General features: G+C 37.0%; 2 protein-coding genes across 3 annotated transcripts; both read left to right on the top strand.

Moving 5' to 3' along the window:
• The first annotated feature begins 327 nt into the window (after positions 1-327).
• LOC135748818 (uncharacterized) lies at positions 328-6,010 on the top strand. Its single transcript, XM_065267117.2, has 9 exons — positions 328-647; positions 1,499-1,645; positions 1,721-1,827; positions 2,395-2,480; positions 4,514-4,583; positions 4,718-4,770; positions 4,871-4,942; positions 5,017-5,146; positions 5,342-6,010. The coding sequence occupies exons 1-9, from the start codon at positions 560-562 to the stop codon at positions 5,630-5,632; spliced, it is 1,044 nt and encodes a 347-aa protein (XP_065123189.1). The 5' UTR covers positions 328-559; the 3' UTR covers positions 5,633-6,010.
• A 519-nt stretch (positions 6,011-6,529) lies between these two features.
• Positions 6,530-21,451, top strand: LOC135748610 (U2 snRNP-associated SURP motif-containing protein). 2 transcript variants are annotated; one of them, XM_065266841.1, is made up of 24 exons: positions 6,530-6,586; positions 7,595-7,679; positions 8,012-8,123; positions 8,301-8,410; positions 8,622-8,689; positions 9,101-9,195; positions 9,272-9,336; positions 9,690-9,855; positions 9,961-10,166; positions 12,966-13,009; positions 13,565-13,669; positions 15,441-15,507; positions 15,600-15,766; positions 16,041-16,203; positions 16,421-16,500; positions 16,689-16,776; positions 16,898-17,026; positions 17,289-17,484; positions 17,662-17,739; positions 19,391-19,424; positions 19,623-19,767; positions 19,859-19,969; positions 20,166-20,356; positions 20,527-21,451. In XM_065266841.1, exons 2-24 carry the CDS (start codon positions 7,602-7,604, stop codon positions 20,651-20,653), a joined length of 2,625 nt encoding a protein of 874 aa, XP_065122913.1. In that variant the 5' UTR covers positions 6,530-6,586; positions 7,595-7,601; the 3' UTR covers positions 20,654-21,451. The 2 variants fall into 2 exon arrangements, with proteins under 2 accessions (XP_065122913.1, XP_065122914.1); XM_065266842.2 differs by lacking the exon at positions 6,530-6,586 and adding an exon at positions 6,624-6,834.
• The last annotated feature ends 954 nt before the right edge of the window (positions 21,452-22,405 follow it).

The following is a 22,405-nucleotide window of genomic DNA, read 5'->3' as shown; positions in this document are numbered from 1 at the left end:
TAGCGGATCAACTAAGTTATTAATACTGGACACGAAACTCAACGTTTTGATTTTTTGGGAAAAATTCATATATCTCGAAAAACTTAGAAAAACAAGAAATAAAAAAAACATTTAGAAAAACTTAGAAAAAAAACAAGAAATAAAAAAAACATTTAAACATTCACGTTACTATTTTTACATTATATATAATATTATAAAACACTTTTATTCGGTAACAAAGTGTTATAAGTTTGAAACAGAAATAATTAAATTTTTATCTAAAGTAAAGCTCATACACCGGAAAGACCTGCCTATAGGTGCGCTATTTTGGGCTCTTGTCACACTGGTCGTCAAATTCATTTCACAGTTGGGCTGGGTCACACCAACCACCAGCAAAACGAAACAAACACTGGTCAGACCACAAGAAACTAGTTTTAAACCGGATAACTTTTCAAACGTTTCATAGTTTCTTTCGTCATTTTTGTTTCAGTGTTTTGGGGTACTTTAAGCTTCCGAGCGCACATATTTGATACGTCTGTGAAACTTTTGCGTAAGTTACGTCGCGACGTTGGAAGAAGAAATGGGGGATAATGAAGTACAAATGGAGATTACGGGACAAATGCAAGAGCCTCAATCTTCAAGCGCCGACAAAATCGACTTGTCTTTAGGTAAGTGATCGCGAGTCAACATTGCATTGTTCTTATTTTAATGATTTGACCGGATATGTGAGTTACGTACAGTGCTAGAGCAGCAGTGGTCAGCTGTCGGATAGATCCAGCAGCTGTCAAAGCAACGCCAACGTGCTTATGCATAGATCAAAATTTAGCTTGCAGGACAATGAAGAGATTGAAATCAAATTACGTGATAGTAAATATGATTGTATGAGCTGCGAACGTATAGCCATTAGCCAAAAAGGCTAGTATTTACTATAGTAAAAAGCAGTAAACTGTATACTAGCATATAGTAATTACTTCACTTTGTTTACTAAAGTATTCTGTTGTTATAACTGTATTGTATTGATAAACTATAGTAAGTAGTGTAGTATACTAGTTTACTATGGTAAAATTATAAAACACATCTATTATACTACATAAAGTATACTATCTATCTATCTATCTATCTATCTATCTATCTATCTATCTATCTATCTATCTATCTATCTAGTATCCATACATACATACATACATCCCCCATCCATCCATCCATATCCATGTGATGAAGTATCAGTGGAAGAGAGCTGTTTGAATACAGCACACAGTGATGTTTGGTCATCAAAGCTGCATGCAGAACACTCACACAGAAAGTGGCTTTAAATAGTAAACCCACCCACTCAACAGATAAACAAATAAACACAGACGTGAGGAGCCATAAAACACTGCTGGGTGCAAATTACTGTCCAGTTATTTTCTCCCTCAGTCCAAATAAGCAACAATGTCTATATATTTGATCATAATCTAACACATTCTTTGATAAAGATGTTTACAAAAACATGTGATTCTGTTACTGTCTTTTTTTGCAGATGACATCATAAAGCTAAATAAGCAAGAGCAAAAAGCCGGCAGAGGTTCCAACAGAGCTAGGAGTAAATGCGCAGCTGTGTTGAAAAAGCTCAACCAGACAACACAGCAGCAGAGGGGACGCAGACGCGGAGCACAGCAGTACCAAGGCAAGCTCTCATCTGTTTTTTAAACTATAAAGATAAACATATAAACAAAGTTGCTGATTGAGATTTATCCCACAGGGCCTGGCAGGGTTAGAGGTTTGAGGGGACAAAGGGGATCTAGAAGAGGCATGATGTCTAGAGGAAGTGGCGTCAGTCCAATGAACAGAGCTGCTGCTAATGCCACGGTTTGTGTCGTCTGAAAGATTGTTAAGGAATAGATCAGCTTAAAATAAAATTGTATTGATTACTGTTGTTTTAAAATGAGTATGACTTTATTTCTTTTGTGTAACACAATCGGAGATGGTATGCTAATTTTAGGGTCTGACAGCTTCAGTTACCATTCACTGTTATTGTATGGACAAAAAGCAGTGTCAGTTTTCCTTAAGGTAGCATGCATTACGCTGGCAGCTGGCATATGTCTTCAGTTGTTTTCAATAGAAGCGTGGGGTTTTTCAAAAAAGCCGACAGCTGGCAGGTTACGTCTGTGCTGAGCGCAGGTACTCTGCAGTTTTTCAGCATTGAGGGCAGAAAATTAAAAAATGTTCAGCTGAAAAAAAGCTGGCAAGCGCCTACAGTCAGTGTCTGCCTGCCGCTTTCAGCCGCATTTAAAGCCTTGGTGTGCACGCCCCCTTAATGTATCATTTTGTGTTACACAGTCACACAGTACATTATTTTACTTTTGTGTGTGAATTACACCTTTAAAGTCATTGAAAGCTTAGGTTCTTACTGAGATTGTTTTTTTCTTATTTTAGACAGGTGAACAGTTTGATCAGACCACATTTACATCAAGAGGGACTTTCAGAGGACAAGGAAGAGGCAGAGGAAGAGGCTTGAGCAGGTTCTACACTACCTTCTGTTTAATGTAAAAAAAAAATGTACAAGATGAACATTGAGTAATAGTGGGACAAAAAAATAGATAATTTTTAAGTAAAATAAGTGGTGGGACAATTCATAAAACTAGTAAAAACTATGAAACTGAGATGACTAAAGCCCAGTACACACCACAAAATAAGAATTTTCCTGCTTACGAACAATCTTAGGCAAGGACAAGGTCCCAATCGTCTATGTGGTTGAACCGATTATCTTATCAAATTTTCTCCTTTGTGTTAGTAGCGTCTGAATCTCAGAAGCATGTCGGGGCCGCTCCGATCGCAAATCGTAACTTTTCAACATGTCAAATATTTACGATCAGAAATCTTGTTGTGTGGGGGGAACCCCGAGGACAAACGCACACACACGCTGTAAGATCAGGGGTGCCCAACCCTGTTCCTGGAGGGCTACCGTCCTGTAGATTTTAGCTCCAAAACCAATCAAACACAACTGAAGCAGCTAATCAAGGTGTTCAGGGTTGCTTGATAATTACAGACAGGTGTGTTTGTGCTGGGTTGATACTGAAGTCTGCAGGACGGTAGCCTTCCAGGAGCAGGGTTGGGCACCTCTGCTGTAGATTGTAACGTGAAATGAACCGATTGCCTGATGAAGCTGATGAAACCATTACAACTTTAATCATGGCACACACATTCCAACGTGATATAGACCTCAGAGATGTTAAAAAAAGCAGTCCATTTCATGCATTAATTCTTTATGCTGTTGTTCACAATGTTTGTTTACTGTGAACGCACGTTTGGCCGCGAGACACATTGCGAGATCTCCGCGAGATTTCCTGTGTTCTCAGCGAAAGAGACTCGGGTTGTTTGTGAAGTTAATCTGTGTGATGGTGCATTGTGTGCTGTCATGACCACATAGCGGCACTTCACACACTATAGGAACAAAAGTGTTAAATCGTCAATTTTTTCATTTTTGTGGTCTCTAACATTTTAAAAAATCTTTTGGTGTGGCCTAGTTTAGGTTATATTTAATTCTCAAATTCTTGTCACCCTGCCTTGCCTGTGAAAACATTCCTAAAGTCTTTATTTTGTAATTTACTGATTTCTACATAAAATCATCCTTCAAAATGTAAAGAACATTCTTTCGAAAATTAAGTAAGCGTAAGATCATGTCAATCAACGTGAAATAAATGAGTGAAGGTTGTAAATTCATAATTACATTTATGAGCTTGGATTTTACAGACAATTTTTTCTAATCATAGAACAGAAGTTGGACAGTGTAACTGTCCCTTATGAAATTAAACATGTTTTTTGTGTTAAAAGAGTAGTAACCATGTTTTTTTTTTTTTTTTTTTGGTGTATTGATTACTATAAGCATGGTTTAACTACAGTAAACATGGTTTAACTATAGGTTTTAAAAACCATAATTATTTTGTGGTAACCATGGTTTTACTACAGCAACCATGTATTTTTGTTTTGTTTTAACTGTAGTAAAACCATGGATAATTTTTCCTAAGGGATAAGAGCCGGTCCTCCAATCAACTGCTTTTGAATCTATGCCATTTATCTGGAGTCTAAATACTGAAAGGGAGATGAGCAAAAAATAGAAAATATTTCCATGCATTCCAGACTAAAATGGTCAATGTTGCTTGTCATGAAAGACTGTACCACAGCTGTAGCTTTATCATCTCTAAGGAATTTAGACCATGAAAGGATTTCATTTAGGGGTACACAATTAAAATGTTAAAATATGGACAAAATCTATTATAAATGTATCTGAGGCCAAATAAATCATAGATGTAGAAAATAAGGTGCTAATAAAGATGATACAAATAAAATTAATTTTTTTTGGGGGGGGGGGGGGGGGTTAGTAATCTTGTCCTCTTTGTCAATATCCATCTAGTACAGTTCAACAGAACTCAATACCACACAGACTTCTTAAGTAGAGAATATTCAATTTGGTGAATAGGACGCAACAAATGCTTACACTTGCAGTGTCAAATGGGCCTTAAATGCTGTTGTTTTATTGTTGTTACTGTTGTAGGGGTGCTATGTCAGCAAGAGGACAGAGAGGTTTACAGAGAGGTGGAAGACCATTTGCATTAGACCAAGGGGTGAGAAGGAAAATCTTTATTCATACATTAACAAAAAATTGCATTTAACAGGGTGGGACTGACCTACCTTTAACGCTTTTTGATCTGTAGTTGTCTTTGTCTCTTTGATATGTGACCTGTCTTTACTTCTTCAGTTTTCTGCAGCAAGAAGGGCTGAGAAGTTAGAAAAATATCAGACAATAACAAAGTGAGTTTTTAATTATTTGGACATCACTCCATATTCAAATCTCACATGTTTACTATAAACTAATTCTTTTATTTTTCTCACACCCACATGAACAATAAAGTCGAAAAACAGCTTCATCTGGCTCAACACTGACAGTTTCCTTGCCAAATGCTACACCTGCACCTGTCGCTCTGTTAGTGAATGAACCTTATTACATTTTACTACCATTTATTACTCCCTTTTTGTTAACGTTTACTTGTCTTTCAGGAACAGAAATACCGGTAATCAGGCAAGGAGGGGTGGGGCAGCGTTAAGGGGCAGATCATCTGGAGGAGCAAGTCATACTTCACCCAGGGGCATTCCTTTGCGTTTCAACTACAAAGCAACTACTAACCAGGTGAGTTTGGCCACCAGCCGTATAGAATGTGAAAGGTCTCAGTAATGAGGATGAGTTTGGGTTTCAGTGCATTTGATTGGCCAAGTGTGAGTAGGTAACAAAGGAATGAAGTTTCATTATTTTCCAATAAGACATATTATTAAACAAACTGTGCATCAGTAAAAGTTAGAACATCTGTATTTTACTTTTTTGCAGACGGGACTATCCCTCAATGACCGTTTCACTGACCTAAGGTTCTCAGGACGAGGGCGAGGCCGGGGGAGGGGCCGAGGAGGTATTGTAGGTGGTGGAAGAGGCAGAGGAAACATTGCACAAGGTGAATGGGGCAGAGGAAGAGGAAACATTGCACAGGATGGACGAGGCAGAGGAAACATTGCACAGGGTGGACGGGGCAGAGGAAGGGCAGGCTTCACAAGAGGAAGAGGCTTGACAAGACAAGGAAGGGGAGGAGCAAGAGGATTTGATCGAACAGTAACTCTTCAGTGATTATCATAACAACTGTTGGTGGCAGGAGCAGCTGTTTACTCAGATAAATTGGTAGATTATGGTGTTATTCAAAAGAATATTTAAAATATTTAAAACAGGTGAATAAGGGATTTTTATTACAATGTACTGAAGATGTTTTATCTTTAAAAGAAAATATAAATAATGGTCAATATGCTTTTCAGTGGTAACCTGAAGGCAATGAAGTGCCTAAATATTTCCAACTTTTCACTGTGTAAATATTGTTTTCTTTGTTCAACTGTTTTGCATTCTGACACTAGTATCCCAGTAATAAAAATCATGTTTTAAAAACAGACAAAATATGCAAAAAAAATAAGTTTTAAATTTGATATTGTCACATTAAATATAAAAAACACCCAATCATGGAGATGTTTGTTTCATTTGTGCTTGTTGTCTGCCTTAGCCTATAGTTCATAAGAAAAACAGTTATTGTCCTACATCATACACATTTAAATTATGCCACGAACATGTTTCATCTTTTGTTAAATCATATTATTTGGTATTCAAGTTAGAATTAAAGCCTTTTGTGGCATTTAAACACGTTTTCTTCAGAGGTCAGGCTTACATTTACCCATGTGTAACCTAACACACCTTTCACCACTGCAGTTCGACAGTGACTTGAAGTAAATGTTGATCTCAGACGCCATCATCGCACTGTTTTCAGCAGAGCTCATATAATCGATCAGATTTCATATTAAATATGATTTTTATAACACAAACGTTACAAAAATATTTTACACTTATGTTTAAGATTGGATGGTGGAAGACAGCAAGAAAGGAGCCTCAAAAAACCGCTGCTGTCGCAGAATGTGACGTTTTGAGCTCTCATTGGTGTTTGTCATCTGACGTAATTTTTCCGCTATTTCCATTTCTAGTAAATTCAAAATGGCGGATTAACAACAAACGAACGGTTTTATTTCTCAACGCAAGACCTTTGTAAGTCGCTGTATTAATTTATTATAGTTGTGCATTGGTCGCATTTTGCATTATATACGTCCTCCGGCAGCGTTAATGCAATTGGCAGCAGAAGGGTGACTGGGGTTTGCAGGAGGATGTCTAGATGTGTTAGCTCTATACGCTAACTTACACTCACAGGCTGTGCCTCCAAACCTGGGGAGCAGCCTACCTAGACAGCTTTTTAGTGGATTATCGGAGCCTTTGATAAAGACAGAAATTCTGACTGGGTAGGTAGCTCAGTAGGTTTTGACGACATGGTATGGAGGACATGGGATCCGTCTACCACCATCAATTCATAAAATATTATCTTAATGCTTATAAAATGCCAAATAGAAGGTATTCTGTGTACTTACTCTTGTGAGATAAATGATCACTGCCATCAGACAGGTTTACAGTATTTACAGTATATAACCATACTTTGCATTAAAGGGGTAGTTCACTAAAAAATTAAAGTTCTGTCATTATTTACTCGCCCTAAAATGGTATAAACCTTTAAAATGTCTTTGTTCTGTTTAACACACTTGAAGATATTTTGAAAAATGTTAATAATAACTAAACCGATCTGGGGCACCATTCACTTCCATAGGATTATTTTCTCCTACTATGGAAGTCAATGGTGTTCCAGATGAGCTTGATTACAAACATTCTTCAGAATATCTTTATTTGAATTCAGCAGTACATAGGAATTTATAAAGGCTCGTATCAACTTGAGGGTGAGTAAATGATGACAGAATTTTTATTTTTACTTGAACTTTATCTTAAATGAAACGTTGTCGCAACAGAGATAGTGTTTGAAATCCAACATCTTGTAAAGCTTATAACGTCGCCCAAGTATTAATATTAGTGCTGGAGAAATATGGTATTTTATTGGTTAATTTTTAACTTATTACATTTGATGTTAAGGATTTTCAACCATGAATATATGCTTTTCAGGCACCAATGCTTCTGCAGTTGTCTGAGTAACAATACACTTCTGTTGTTTTTCAGAGTTGACATGGCAGACAAAAAAGGAAAAACTGTGGCAGTGAAGAGGACACTAACAAAAAGAGAGCAAGAGGAAATCAAGAAAAAGGTTTATGTCGACTCAACACTATATGAAAAATAATGCATACCTAAAGAACATTTCTCAACCAATCAGAATAAAGCATTCAACAGCCTCGTGGTTTAAGTAAAAGTAATAGTGCTTAGTTAAAAAAAAGATAGAAAAATGTGTGACTATATATAAAAACATGAGACAGGTGCTTTTATACATGTGATTGATATTGTGATAGATATTTTTCTCAAAATTTTGGGATGGTACTTTTATACTAGGGTAGTTTTAAGCAGGTTTTTTGATTAATATGAATGTTTTTAGTGTCTGTTTTTGGGTTGAATAATACAACATCTGTCCCTTTCACTGTTTAGGAGGAGGAGAAAGCTGCTGAAGTCTTTGAGGAATTTTTAGCTTCATTTGACACTAATGACAAAAGTGCTGTGAAGACCTTTGTACGAGGTGGCATTGTAAATGCAACTAAAGGTAAGTTTTTGAATTTTCTGATTTAATTCCCAAATAAATGATTTTGTATTTTTTCTTTGAATTGCTTTTTATCAGTATGTGTCTTCCCTGGAATCAAACCCATGATGTTCTAATGCAGTGTTCTTGCATTTGGGCTACAGGAGCATGTTTGTTCTTCATCTCTTTCTTTTTTCTCAGAGGAAGAAGCTGCAGAGGTGAAGAAAAACAAACTGTACAGACCTGCCACTAAATTCACTTCTCCATCTCACAATGCCTCACCTGTCCCGTCTGCAGACAGTAAAAAATCTGTAAGTGATTTTCTGTCTACTGTAATCAAGTGAGCTTAATATCCTAAGTGGAGTGAAAGGTAAGAGGGGGTCGGAAGTAACTTAACATAATCTTATGAGTATTATTTATATAACGTCAAGATAAAAGTGTGTTGAATGATATACCTAGTTACACAGTTAAAACACGTGTAAATGACATGCTGTAAATCGTAAACATTTTCTTTGATCGTAGGCCTCTAAAAAGAAAGTGGAAGAGAAAAAGAAGAGTAATCTGGAGCTTTTTAAAGAGGAGCTTAAACAGTCAGTGTTTCTTTCATCGGTTTGCTTTTTATATCTAAAGAGCATTTTTTTTTACACTGTTTACACTTGGTATTAAGATGTGTTTTGGTAGATTGTATCACAAGTGGATGAGGAAGACACCTGGGCCCATATTTTTGCTGAATATGTTACTATAGTTAAATTTACTTGTACTTTACGGTTTCATCGGCTGCATGTGCAAAAGTGAAAGTATGCAACGTATACTCAAAACATGACCTCTGCATTACACCCGAATTTTGTCACTAGGAGCAAATCCATGAAAAGATATTTCATGCATATGGGTCCTGATATTTTAATCCATCTTCTTTGTCCACTTTGAACCAAAACGCATCTTAGTACCAGGTGCAAACAGGTCCAGAGAGAGTTTTGACTTTTTTTAAATGTATCATTCAGAATACAAGAGGAAAGAGAAGAGAGACATAAAAGGAAGAAAGGAGACTCTGGAGGAGTGTTTCCTGATGTGGATTTGCCTCTGACGCGACGATCAAGTATGTCTGAAATGCAGAAATTACTTTAAAGATTTAGTGAAAAAATAAATAAGCTTAACATATATTGTTTTTGTAGTATTCGATGATGATCCTGCAGTGCCAAACACAACAAACCTGTATATTGGCTGCATCAACCCCAAGGTAAGAAGAGATTGGTGATTGGATCATACTGTAGCTCAAGGTACGCATCGTTCAATTACTGACCTTTTCCAATAAAGTGATTATTGAACCTAAACATAAGAGCCTTATAAAAAAAATTCTCATTTACAAGAAAACATGTCATATGCACTTGTTTATGCAGGGTTTTGCATCTGAACTATATAATTAAAAATATTTCATTAAAATAAAAACTAATGTATTATGAAATTGCTTAAAATGGTGTTTATCTGAGGAACCACTCATTTTAATGTTGCAATGTTTAAAATGAACATAAGAACTGTGTTTATGTGTTCAGTGGTCAAAGTAATGCCACAGGCCTGTGTGTGTCTCATTAGATGACAGAAGAGATGCTCTGTAAAGAGTTTGGGAAATATGGCCCTCTCGCCAGCGTTAAGATCATGTGGCCTCGCACGGAGGAAGAGAGAACGAGGGTCACCAACCGCGGTTTTGTTGCTTTCATGACACGAAGAGATGCGGAACGAGCTTTGGCCGCCCTGGACGGTAAAATATCCCAATTAGTCATCAGTCATGAGCAAACATCACACACGTTGGCTAGACAGTTTTGGTCTTGTGATCCTTATATGCTCTTGTCTTTATGTTTTTCAGGTAAGACCATAATGGGTTTTGAAATGAAGCTGGGTTGGGGTAAGGCAGTACGCATTCCCCCGCAGCCTCTTTACACTCCCATCGGGGTGCTGAAGACCACTGCCCCCCCTCCACCATCTGGGCTGCCATTCAATGCCCAACCCAGAGACCGCTTCAGGAATGACTTTACCAAGCCACGAAGCCGCTCGCAAGATGATTTTTACAAGGTAAACGCACATGTAATTTACGTTGTAGAGTAAAGTGCATTATGAAATTAAAGGAAGCATAAAACAATATTAAACCACAACACTTGTACATAAATGAAGAGGAACAATTTTATACTGAGAAACACAATATTGACCTTTGTTTTTAGCTTGATGTATCAAAGCTCTGATTTAAGATTAAAGAATTAACAGTCTCTACATATTATAATCGGATATGAATTAATAAAGTTAAACTTGACTGCTGCTAGTTTTCCTTTCATAATAGAGAGCTATATAGAGGGCTGCACGATAAATCGCATGCAATTGTCCTGCCCATCTCGTCATTAGAACAGGTTCCATTATTGGTAGTAATTCATCTGCTATAATGAATGGGATATTGCCTAGTTTTTCAGTGAACTAGGGCTCTCATCCCAATTCAGGGTCTGGATCCGTGTAAGGCCACGGAATTTGAAGGCAAGGCTCGATATTTGAAGGCGGCAGCTTCTAAAGGACACGAAGCAAACTGAAATAAGACGGTCTAGCCTACTGGGGGAGTTGCGTCACTTGCTGTTCACGCCCACACTGTTCCAGCTGAGACCTATCAGACTTTTAAAAATAAATATGGAGGCAGATTTTTTATTTATTTTATTTTAGAAAATTAAACACATTGATGCAGTTTAACTATCCAACGGTATGTTAAACCTTCACCAACCTTAGAAATATACAAAAGCAAAACGCAACACACACAATATTGCAGCAATAATATTAATTCACATCACTAAAACATATAATAGTAAAACAGTCACAAGGACCTTTAATTTGCAAAATATACACTTTATTTAGCTACAGTTTTGAATATTTATTACAAAATACCCAGACATCAGGGGCGCACATTGAATCTTAGGATAGCCAAGGCTGTGAAGGATACATCTATGGGTCCTTGGTTTCAGAGGGAAAAAGGCCACATTTGGAGGCTTGTATGTTAAGGATTGAATTGGGACAGCCTTCGTCGCGGCCCGGTGATGTCATTTGCCTTCAAATACGACCTTGGAAGCCCACAGCCCTTGAATTGGGATGCACCCGATGTAGTAATGCTGCATTCCAGGCAACCGGTAACCCGTGAATCACGACTTCAAAACCACGACTCACGACTCTGAACTGGGAGTACATCGATCTAGTACGAGTTCACGGGTGGGAAGTCACGAGTTTGACTGCTGTTCCACTGCACTTTCACAGATAGAAGGTTGTAAAAACACGGGTTACAGGCTGCCTGGAACGCATAGAGTCGTGAGTCGTGGTTTTGAAGTCGTAATTCACGGTTTAAAAACCTGCCTGGAACGCAGCATAAATGTCACTTTATTTGAAAGCAGGTGATAGCGATTTACTACTAATCAAGGAACCGGCTTTACTCACGAGTTGCACATGACGCTCACATGCAATTTGTTGTGCAGCCCTAGTTATATAGTAGTGATGCACCGAAATCAAAATTCTGGGCCATTACTAAAATTAATAATTAACAGTGGACTTTTCATTTCATTAAATTTAGGAATCTGGAATTTTGGAAAAACTTCAAACCAATAAAATAATCTTACTTTTTTTTAAAAAGTAACACACAAAGAAAACAATACTAAATATTTTTCATTCAGTTCTATGCAATAATCAATTTTTACAGCTTTTTTGCTAAATGATTTAACTTTCTAAATGCAAACCAGTAGTAAAATAATGCAGCAAATCAGCAGCCTTGTGTATACTATGTTTAGATATGATTTTAATTTTAATGCAAACAATGGGAAACACACAGCATGGCAGTGAGCCTCTGTTCTGTTTTTATGGGCTGCAGTGACGCATCACAAATAACTTTTTTTGCCATTTGTTTTCGGATTATATTTTTGGCGTTTTTTTACTTTCAGCTGGAATTTTGGTGCATCCCTATTATATAGATATACATACATAGAAATGTGATGGAGAGAACCATAAGCTGAGCAGTAAGAGTACCAACATTGTTTCATTGTTTGGAAAATTACTGTAAAACTGTTTTATTTTCTTGTGGAAAAAGTTTAGACTTGGCTAATTCAAATAATGTCTGTATCTTGTACCAGACAAGAAATCACAAGCCGATTATATCAGGAAATGGTACAGAAACAGTGCCGTAAATTTAGTCAATTGTAAATTGAGGGGTGTTCTGGGTAACAACATACATCTTATTCCTACAAACCAGTCTGGCTTCAACTAAAAGCTGTCCGTTAACACTCCTGCAATGGCAGCCCCATCCCCAATGTAAAAGATTTAAATGGGTAAAAAAGTGCATGACCTAACATACAGTGAAGCCAGACAGTTTGAAAGAAACGGTGTGCTTTAATCAGTGGTTTTCAACCTTTTTAACTTCAAGGCCCCCTATTGCCCAAAACTATATTTGAAGCCCCCCCCCCACACTCATTCTATTCCTACCAAATAAAATATTCTAGAGCTTGGCCTGACTTGACAGATGTACAATAATTACAAAAATAACCAAACATTCAGAAATATATAGCTTTTTGATGGTTTTATCTAATTTTTATGGTCATCTTATGTCCCCCTTGGAAATCTGTTTATGCCCCCTGAAAGGCCCCAGTCCCCTGGTTGAGAAACACTGGTCTAAATGTACACAGAATGCCCCTCATGCAGAGCCAGAACTTGCGGTGATGTGCACTTTTGTTTGCGGAGTTTGTTTCCAGAGGTTTAGCTGGTGCTGATGATATTAATCATGATATATTCTGCAGTCTGTTTAAATATAAACTCACTGTATTTTTGTATCTTCATCATTTGGTTTGGCGTCATGAACAGACTCTGTCCGAGGCCGTAGTGACAGTGGTAATCCCCCCAGAAAGGTACACAATCTCTGTCCATTTATTAAAACACCATTGCTACCGAAACACACACATACACGCACACACATACAAATTTGACACCTAAATCACAATGGTTGGATCATTGGAAAACTAAAGTACTCTCATACAACTCATTTTCATGGTTGTAACCAGAATAATAACTCGTGCTCTCGTAGATAATGTTTTACTACTAAGCTTGGGGCCTAAATTATACACCATAACCATACACAATTCATACCCAGTCATTGCTGCTGTGAAAATATAGTGTATAATATACATGTTTACTAATTGCAAAATCATCACACAGTGGCCTTTTTAGCATTTTTATTAAAACACTCCCTAAACGCTCTCGTAAGGCTGTGATAACATCAAAAAGCTAACTTAATTCGAGTGGACAGAAATTCAAATGTTTCAGTCTGCCAGACAGTGAAAGTGAAAAAGAGGAAACAGATAGAACTGACATGGTAAGATTGGGAATGTATGGAGTGATGGAGACAAGTGGAAGAAGTCAAGAAGCCCTTATTGATTTTCATCCGCCTCTTTTGTGGCTGATAGGAACCTGCTGGCCCTGATACACAGAATGATTGAGTTTGTGGTGAGAGAGGGACCCATGTTTGAGGCCATGATCATGAACCAGGAGAAGAACAACGCTGACTTTAGGTATGTGTGTGGAGTTTGTGATATTGTCTTCTGTTATACTGGTATAAAGTAGATCTGGCTCAGGAAAATGTAATTACTGTTTTGCAGTTTCTGCAGAAATGCAGCATTGATAAAAAAATTTGTTTGCCAAAAACCAACTGAATGTATGCCAGCCATTGCTGGTGCTTTAAAGGAGATGAAATGAATTTGCAACTTTGCCAGATCTCCCTTCTGTGCACAAATGGCTCTGTACACCATTTAAAGCACTTTTGCTAAAATATGTAAACTTAAAGGAAAACACCCTCGTTTTTTAATATTTTACTATGTTCCTACCTTAACTTAGACGAATTAATACATACCTATCTTTTTTCAATACATGCACTTTATCTTTGTAGAGTGCGTCGTGAATGTGTTAGCATTTAGCATAGCCCCATTCATTCCATAGGATCCAAACAGGGATGAATTTAAAAGCCACCAAACACTTATATGTTTTCCCTATTTAAAGACTGTTACATGAGTAAGTATGGTGGCACAAAATAAAAAAATTTTTTGGCAATTTTTTAAGTAGATAAAACATGAGAACTATATTATATAATGGAAGAGCACTTAAGTGCCTCGTTATAGTTGTGCGTAGGTTCTACGGCGTAGGTTCCGCATCGGTTTTCATTTATATTTTTGCGTCGTGGTCCTCGTCGACGTGCAAATGCACGCAGACCGCTGGTAGGCAGTATCCACGCTATAACCACTGTAGCAGTGCGACCGTCAAAGAAGAAGAAGCTTGGCAAGTTAACCCACAAACGAAGAAGAAACAGCAACTTGTTGTGTATGATTTGAGAAGACCAGTAATGATGGAAGTTAATAAACAGCGACTTTTGTTGCAGTTTGAGTTAAATTATTTCTCAACTTTATTTCACCGCCGCAAACGGAAATACCTGTGACGCATACCTGACGGGAAGGGTTCTGGTGGACCAATCACAGCGCTTGCGGTCCCCATAGAACTGACACGCTGTTAAAAATTTTGCGAGGTGCATGTCAGGCTACGCAGAGCTACGCACAGGCTACGGATAGCCTTACACACGACTATAAATCGGGCTTTAGTTTGCAGCACTCCGACCTCAGGCGCAGTAATATTAACAGAGGTTTGTGCAAGAGGGGGAGTAGACAGAAGTGATGATGTTACTGTGCGCCAAGGGCGAAGTGCTGCAAACGAAGTGCTCTTCCGTTATATAATATAGTTCTCATTTTTAATACGCAAAAAAATTGACATGTTTTATTTTGTGCCACCATAATTACTCGTGTAACTACTCATGTAACAGCTTTTAAATAGGGAAACATGGAAGTGTTTGGTGGCTTCCAAATTCATCCCTGTTTGGATCCTAAGGAATGAATGGGGCTAGGCTAAATGCTAACACATTCTCAACGCGCTGTACAAAATTTAAGTGCACACATTGAAAAAAGATAGATATGTATTAATTCGGCTAAGTTGAGGTAAGAACATAGTAAAATATTGAAAAACAGTGGTGTTTTTCTTTAAGAATGAAAAAGAAATGACTTGTGGACAATTAATCGACAATCATGACTGGTCCATACCTTATAGTAGCTGATAATAAAATAACATTAGCCGAATAGTTTTTAAAACAGGCATGCAGGGGTCGTGTGGGACGAAATCTGTATAGTTAACTACCGAGTTTCATAAAGTTTCCAATTTGTATTTTGTATTCAGTTTATTTTACAAAGCTTCTGAATACCATATTTAGCCCTTTGTGTATTGAATGTTAGGTTAATGTTACAGGTTTTTGTTTGAAAACAAGAGTCAGGAGCACGTGTACTACCGATGGAAGCTATACTCCATTTTACAGGTAAATGATCCCTCTTTTCTTAGACATTATATACTCCATGTTTGTATACCCGTGTACTATTAAATATTAAATATTTCTCTGTGTCTTTTCAGGGAGAGAGCCCAAATAAATGGAGAACTTCATCTTTTAGAATGTTTAGGGGCGGCTCCCTGTGGAAGCCTCCCGTCCTCACCCCGTATCTCCATGGCGATGAGGAAGCAGAAGAGAACTCCTTCCCTATTCAAGAAGAAGAGCCAAAGAAAGGGCAGCTGAAGGCAGAGTAAGCAGCTGTGTTTGTATTAAAGTGTCTATTAAAGGGGACATATCATGAAAATCGGAGATCAGCTCATTTGCATTTTAAAAGTCACACCCAAAACGGCACATTTTTGCTCACACCTACAAAGTATGGTATTTTGAGTTACAACTTCACATATATACTCTGGAGACACCAAAGATTTTTTTGACATCTTCAAAAAGTCTTGTGAAATGTCCCCTTTAAATATATAGATGATATAATGTAAAGACATGTTTAACATATGTTTGTTTTGCATCAGACACAGAGAAAAGTTAGAAGCCCTGCTGAGAGGGTTGACTCCTCGCAAAGAGGAGATCGGCGATGCCATGCTGTTTTGTCTGGAGAGAGCAGAGGCGGCCGAGGAGGTCGTCTCCTGCATCACAGAGTCTCTATCCATACCACACACACCACTACAAAAGAAGGTATACATTATTACATTCTCAAACATACAATACAATAATACAGACGTAGCTGCAACACATCGGAAATACAAATTTGGGAAACAAATTCATAAGTCACTTCACTCAGCTGCCATATTGGCAGTGCCTGGGCAGTTATTTGAGTCATACAAGACCAAGTCCCATCCATGTGCATCATGACTCTTTGGATGCAGAATGTTCACTCCTTTTCATTTCACAGATTGCCAGACTATACCTGATATCTGACATCCTCTACAATTCCTGCGCCAAGGTTGCCAATGCGTCATATTACCGCAAATTGTAAGTAGTTTGAACTGTTCAAAGACCACATTTTAGGTGTTTGTTGCGCATTTTTAGTAAACACTTTCAGTCTTGCAAACATGCGTATGTTTAAAAATGTTGGTTACAAATGTACATCATTTATGTATAATAGGCCTAAGCTATCATGTCTTTTGTAATGGAATAAGCTTTTTCCTTCTATGTAACAGTTTTGAGACAAAACTGCCTGAGATATTTGGAGACATCAGTGAAACTTATCGGAACATCCAGGCCAGACTCCAAGCAGAACAGTTTAAGGTGAGAAGTATGCACAGCTTGTTCCAGCTCTGTATCCGCTCTGTACTCTTCCCCTGCCGAGACTTCTGATCTCCCTCCGCCTCCACACTTCTCTCTTTTAACTCTCTTTTGCTTTCTGCAGCAAAGGATCATGGTGTGTTTCCGTGCGTGGGAGGACTGGGCAATTTATCCAGATTCTTTTCTGATCCAACTGCAGAATATATTCCTAGGGATCATCAAACCTGGAGAGGAAGTGATCGAAAGGCCAGAGGTGACCTATGAGAAATTTACAAAAATCTATTTATAATGCACAGTTAATCAATAAATCACAGTAAAGCTCTAGTCATTGGCTTTTAGATGATTCAGCTGATATCTGGCATATTTTAATAACGAAAAAGACAGTAAATGACCTTAGCTGGATTTTTTACAGACTGGGTCACATATAAACAATATTGTTTACTGTCTAGTATTGGACTGTATACTTGATCTGTATAGCATGCTATGGTTGTTATTAGTTTATTTTCTTTCTGTAGCCTGCATCTCCAGATCTTGATGGTGCACCGTTGGATGGTGTTCCTCTAGAAAGAAGTGAAATTGACGGGGTACCCCTCGATGACCTTGATGGGTCACCCTTAACCTGGGACCCAGCCTCTTTAGATGGTGTACCGGTTGACGACATTGATGGAGTTCCCTTGGGAAACCCAATAGATGATATTGATGGCGTGCCATGTACGTAATAGAGGGTTCACCATGTCTTTACAATGCTCTTAGTTATCGTCAGTTTTTTTGTATTATTGCTATATAAGTGTTTGCCTTGAAAACATTGACTGCGCATGCAATTTTGTATTTAAATTATTATCAGAACACTGTAATGTTTTCATCATTTGTATTGTGTGTTTGATCCAGTGGATGATGGCTCAGATAAGACTTTACCCAGCGTTGCTTTGTCCAAATGGGAGAAGGTGGATGACTCGGAGTCATCAGGTACAACAAATAAAAGAGATCTGATGAGCTGCTACCTAATTTATGATAGCCGTTAACACACTTGTCCCCGGACCACAAAACCATAAAACAAAAGGGTGTATTTCAAGCAATAGCCAACAATACATTGTATGGGTCAAAATTTTATTTTTTTATGCCAAAAATTGTAACATTTTACCTTGAAGGGGTGTACATAAGACTGAAATGACACCTTCATAATCATGACATGACATGTGTAATGAACATGAAGGAGATTTTATGCAAATTTATGACAACTGTCATTAAGTGTCATTTGTTTATTTTTAATACATTGTTTGAAATGTCTTTGTTATGGCAACTTGACATTAACCAATACATTGTAACTTGTCATAAAATAATTATCAAACTTAGAAACTACCTAGCTTTATGGGTTAACATTACATTAAAATGTAATTTATATGATGTCATATAGTTTTATAATAGCATAATAAATATTATTCTTGACTTTAATTACAGTGGTACAAATTGAACGTCATTAAAATGTCAATAAGTGTCAATACTGTGTCAAATAATATGAAATACCTTAACAAAATGCAACAGACACGCCAAAAGATTATACTTTACTTTATGTATGTGCACAATACACACAGGGGGTTCTGAAATTTTCTGACATAGAAGAAACACTAAAACAATTTAATTAATTAATTTAATGTAATTAACTGTTTTCCAGTGACATGGACCCAAAGCTGCATGTCTTAACACATTATTGAACTGTTTTCATTTAATTTTAGGTGAATCGGTTTCCAAATGTAAAAAAAATATAATTTTATCAATTTTAACTTCTTATTATTGGATGATTGTTTTTTTCTTAAACACCCAGGGGAACCTTAAAAAAACATTATGAACTGTAGAATATTAATGATGTTGTTATAAAATTATTTGACAGAATATTAACACTTAATTTCCTTTTAATGACAAATTATATTTGTATCACTGTAGTTGAGGTCAAGAAAAATATTAATGACACTGTTATAAAACTATATGACATAGTATTAACACTTAATGACACTTAAATGACATATTCAATTTGTAATGAATATGTCAAGTAATGTCAAGTTGTCATGACAAGTTATAAAGTATTGGTTAATGTCAAGTTGTCATTACAAAGACATCTCAAACAATGTCATCTTTGCATTAAAAATGACATAATTTAACAAATGACACTTAATGACAGTTGTCATAAACGTGCATAAAATCTCCTTCATGTTCAGGACACGTGTCATGTCAGTCTTATGGACGCCCCTTTAAGTAAAGTGTTACCCCAAAAATCATTTAAGATATGACGTAAAGCTCGTGTTCCATGAAGATATTTTGTAAATTTCCTACCATAAATACCTCAGAAATTAATGTATCATTAGTGATGTGTTGCTAAGTACTTAATTTGGACAACTTTAAAAGCATTTTCTCAATATTTTGTTGTTGTATCTCGGCCAAATATTGTCCTATCCTAACAAACCATACATTAATGGTAAGCCTAAATATTCAACTCATTGACTCTTATGACTAGTTTTGTGGTCCAGGGTCACATATAAGGTTAGTCAATAGATATCATGTAGTGAACCCAGAACTACCTTTAATCTATTAAACCCTAATAAACTGTCTGTATCTTTCTCAGCAAAGAATGACTCGGACACTGAGCTAAATTCAAGGTAAGAAATTGTCAGATGTTTAAATTAAATGATAGGAGGATAATTCAGTTTCAAGTGCATCTTCCTAACCACCTTTTACATTGAAGTGAACTCTTCATAATCTAATAGACTTTTGTTATCGTAAAGTTAATGATTTTTCAGCAGCTGAAATGTTTTAAAACAGAAGTTATCCTTTCATATCCTCTCTTGCTCATTCAGCGGCCTGAAGGAGAACGAAGGTGACTCCGACGCGAGCAGCGATGATGCTGACAGCCCAAGCAGGTTCGAGGGGGCGGAGTTTAAGAGTTCTCTGAAAAACTTTGAGCTATCTGAAAGCAAAAGGACACACCTCCGAGAACTGGAGGTCAGGCAGTCGCACTTTCTCCCACACACTCATTTCAATTAAGCCATATTTGTTAACAGGCTTTATAAAAGAGTATATGTGCATATTTCAGGTCAAGGTAATGAAGTTTCAAGATGAATTAGAGTCAGGTAAGAGACAAAGAAAATCCAGCATGAGTCTCCAACAGCAAGTTCAGCACTACAGAAATCGACTGCTACAGAAGGTAAACTTAATTTTTTTGATTCAGATGAATAATTTTCTGATCTTCAACCACCAAAGCAAAAACTCTCATATTCATACATCAAGGCAAATCACTTTTGCATTCACACACACACACATATCATTCAGAGTAAACTACTACTGCCTCTTTATACATCAATTTACCATCTCCTTCTGTTTCCGTCCATCTCTTCATTTAGGAGTTTGACAAGGACGACCAAGAGAAACGAGACAAACGGTCACAAAAATCTAAAGAGAGATCCAAAAAAGATGAGCGTAGAGATAAAGGAGAGGAAAGAAGTAAAACACGAGATAAAGAGAAGAGCAGAAAGAGTGAAGACAGAGAGAAGAGTAGAGGACGGAGTCGAGACAAAGATGAGAGGAGAGAGAGGTATGTAGATATCGCACAAACACTCACTTTGAGTCTAAACTTGAATTGAAGGTGCTGTAAGTGATTTTTCTTTTATAGAAATATCTGTTTTCTGACAGATCACCTAAATCGCTCTGTAAACTGCAAACTAAAATTGATCTCCCACCCTCTTGATTTTGTCTTGCATGAAGAACGAGATCCCGATCACCACGAAAGTCCAAACGCTCCCGATCACCATCACCGCAGCACAAATCCTGGAGGTCATCATCCCGATCACCACATCGCTCGCACAAAAAGTCCAAGAAGAGCAAACACTGAACTCCAACCCCTTGAACTCTGCAGTCATCTCCAAACACAGACCGGCAGAGCCTTAGGGCAGCTCTCGTCTTGCACAACCGCATTTCTGTTCCACAGTGCTTTAAGGAAGAACTGGGCGATCCATTCGCTTCCTGAACGATCTTTTATGTGGCTGCTGCAATCATGACCCTGGGCTTGGCTGAATTTTTCTAAGATAAGGTGTGAACTTGTACAGATCTCGTTTTTGTTTTGTAAACGGTTTTATTTGTGTTTTCCTCTCTCGGTTTGTTTTAAATCCAGTGTTGCTGCAAGATGGGCCCATCCTCCACCACCTTTACAATAAAAACACTGTGGAAGGACAAATGTGTTGGTGTAAATGTTATGCAAAAGGTTCTCATCAGATCATATTTGAAAGCTTCGTAGTGGAAGTAGTGGTGTCAGTGACCGTTTATATACACAATGTTGTTTTGTTATTCAGAATATGGCAATGTTCAGTTTATGTTGTGAACTGTTCATACAAGTTGCCCAAATATTTTTAAAGATTATTAATGTAGATCATAAAATGCCTTACTTAACTAAACATTCATAACTTGCCAATGTCTAAACACAGCTCATTCTGGATGATATTACCGTAGATGCTTCTTGTTTGATAAACACATGGGGCGAGATTACAACTAATTGTTTACTTTTTACAAACACTGAAAGTCATGACTTACATTTTGCAAATTATTGCACTTTTGTATGTTATTGATAAGAACCTGGATACAAACTGAGTGTCAGATTTACATGTAAATAATAAATAATCTGAGAATCTTAGAATACAGTGGAATAAATGGCAAGTGGGTTCATCTCCGGTTTCTCCTGAAGAGAAAACAAAGAAAAACATGAACATCTTTGTTCATTTATATAGTATGTTATATTAATTATACATGTATACGTGTAAAATAGCTGTAGAGTATTTGAACATGAGCAATATTAGCATTATGGATGTGACATTTTCAGTCAAAAATTTAAATATAATTTCTTAGAGAATTAATTTATTACAAAAATCTTGAACCATCCGTTTATATTTTGATAGAGTCCAGACATCAGAAGAATATCAGTCTATAAACTTGTGTTTTCTGTTGGAGATACAAGTGTTATGGATGTGAATTTAAATGCACAAACCAAAAGCAATAATACCCAACAAATGGAGATGGGAGAGCTCTTCAAAGAACAACTATTTTATAATATTTCTATTATATTATTTTAATTTTCATGTTTGCATTAATAAGGAAAAACAGCATTATGGATGTGACCATTCTGAAAGCTGCACTTCCATATACTGTAAAAACATTTTTTGCATTAACTTGAATTTACATTCTAGTGAGGAGTTGCTAGAAATTGAAAAAATTAAGTTGAATTAGCTTAAGGGGACATATCTTGAAAATCTGACTTTTTCCATGTTTAAGTGCTACAATTGGGTCCCTAGTGCTTCCATCAACCTAGAACATGTGAAAAAGATCAACCCAGTAAATTAGTTTTGGTAAACCATTCTCTGCAAGCATGTGACAAAATAGCTGATTAAAATTTGGCTCCCCTTGTGATGTCAGAAGGGGATAATACCACCCCTTAATCTACACTATCCAATCACTGCACAGCTATTAAGTTCAGGGATCAGCTCATTTGCATTTAAAATTGCACCTACAAAGTGGCAATTTTAACATGCTATAATAAATGACCTATATGGTATTTTGAGCTAAAACTTCACACAAGTACTCTGGGGACACCAAA

The sequence above is a fragment of the Paramisgurnus dabryanus genome, chromosome 5, assembly GCF_030506205.2.
Source record: "Paramisgurnus dabryanus chromosome 5, PD_genome_1.1, whole genome shotgun sequence".
Taxonomy (NCBI): Eukaryota; Metazoa; Chordata; class Actinopteri; order Cypriniformes; family Cobitidae; genus Paramisgurnus; species Paramisgurnus dabryanus.
Note: the sequence above shows the minus strand (reverse complement) of the source record. Positions and strands in the feature narration are given on the sequence as shown.

What these genes read in the sequence shown, in the direction of transcription:
- LOC135748818 (XM_065267117.2), top strand. Translation starts at nt 560, where the DNA reads ATGGGGGATAATGAAGTACAAATGGAGATTACGGGACAAATGCAAGAG. An exon ending in CAAAATCGACTTGTCTTTAG is followed by an intron (nt 648 to 1,498) that starts GTAAGTGATCGC and finishes CTTTTTTTGCAG; the next exon opens with ATGACATCATAAAGCTAAAT. An exon ending in AGAGGAAGAGGCTTGAGCAG is followed by an intron (nt 2,481 to 4,513) that starts GTTCTACACTAC and finishes TTACTGTTGTAG; the next exon opens with GGGTGCTATGTCAGCAAGAG.
- LOC135748610 (XM_065266841.1), top strand. Translation starts at nt 7,602, where the DNA reads ATGGCAGACAAAAAAGGAAAAACTGTGGCAGTGAAGAGGACACTAACA. An exon ending in TTTAAAGAGGAGCTTAAACA is followed by an intron (nt 8,690 to 9,100) that starts GTCAGTGTTTCT and finishes TGTATCATTCAG; the next exon opens with AATACAAGAGGAAAGAGAAG. An exon ending in CACACCTCCGAGAACTGGAG is followed by an intron (nt 19,768 to 19,858) that starts GTCAGGCAGTCG and finishes TGCATATTTCAG; the next exon opens with GTCAAGGTAATGAAGTTTCA.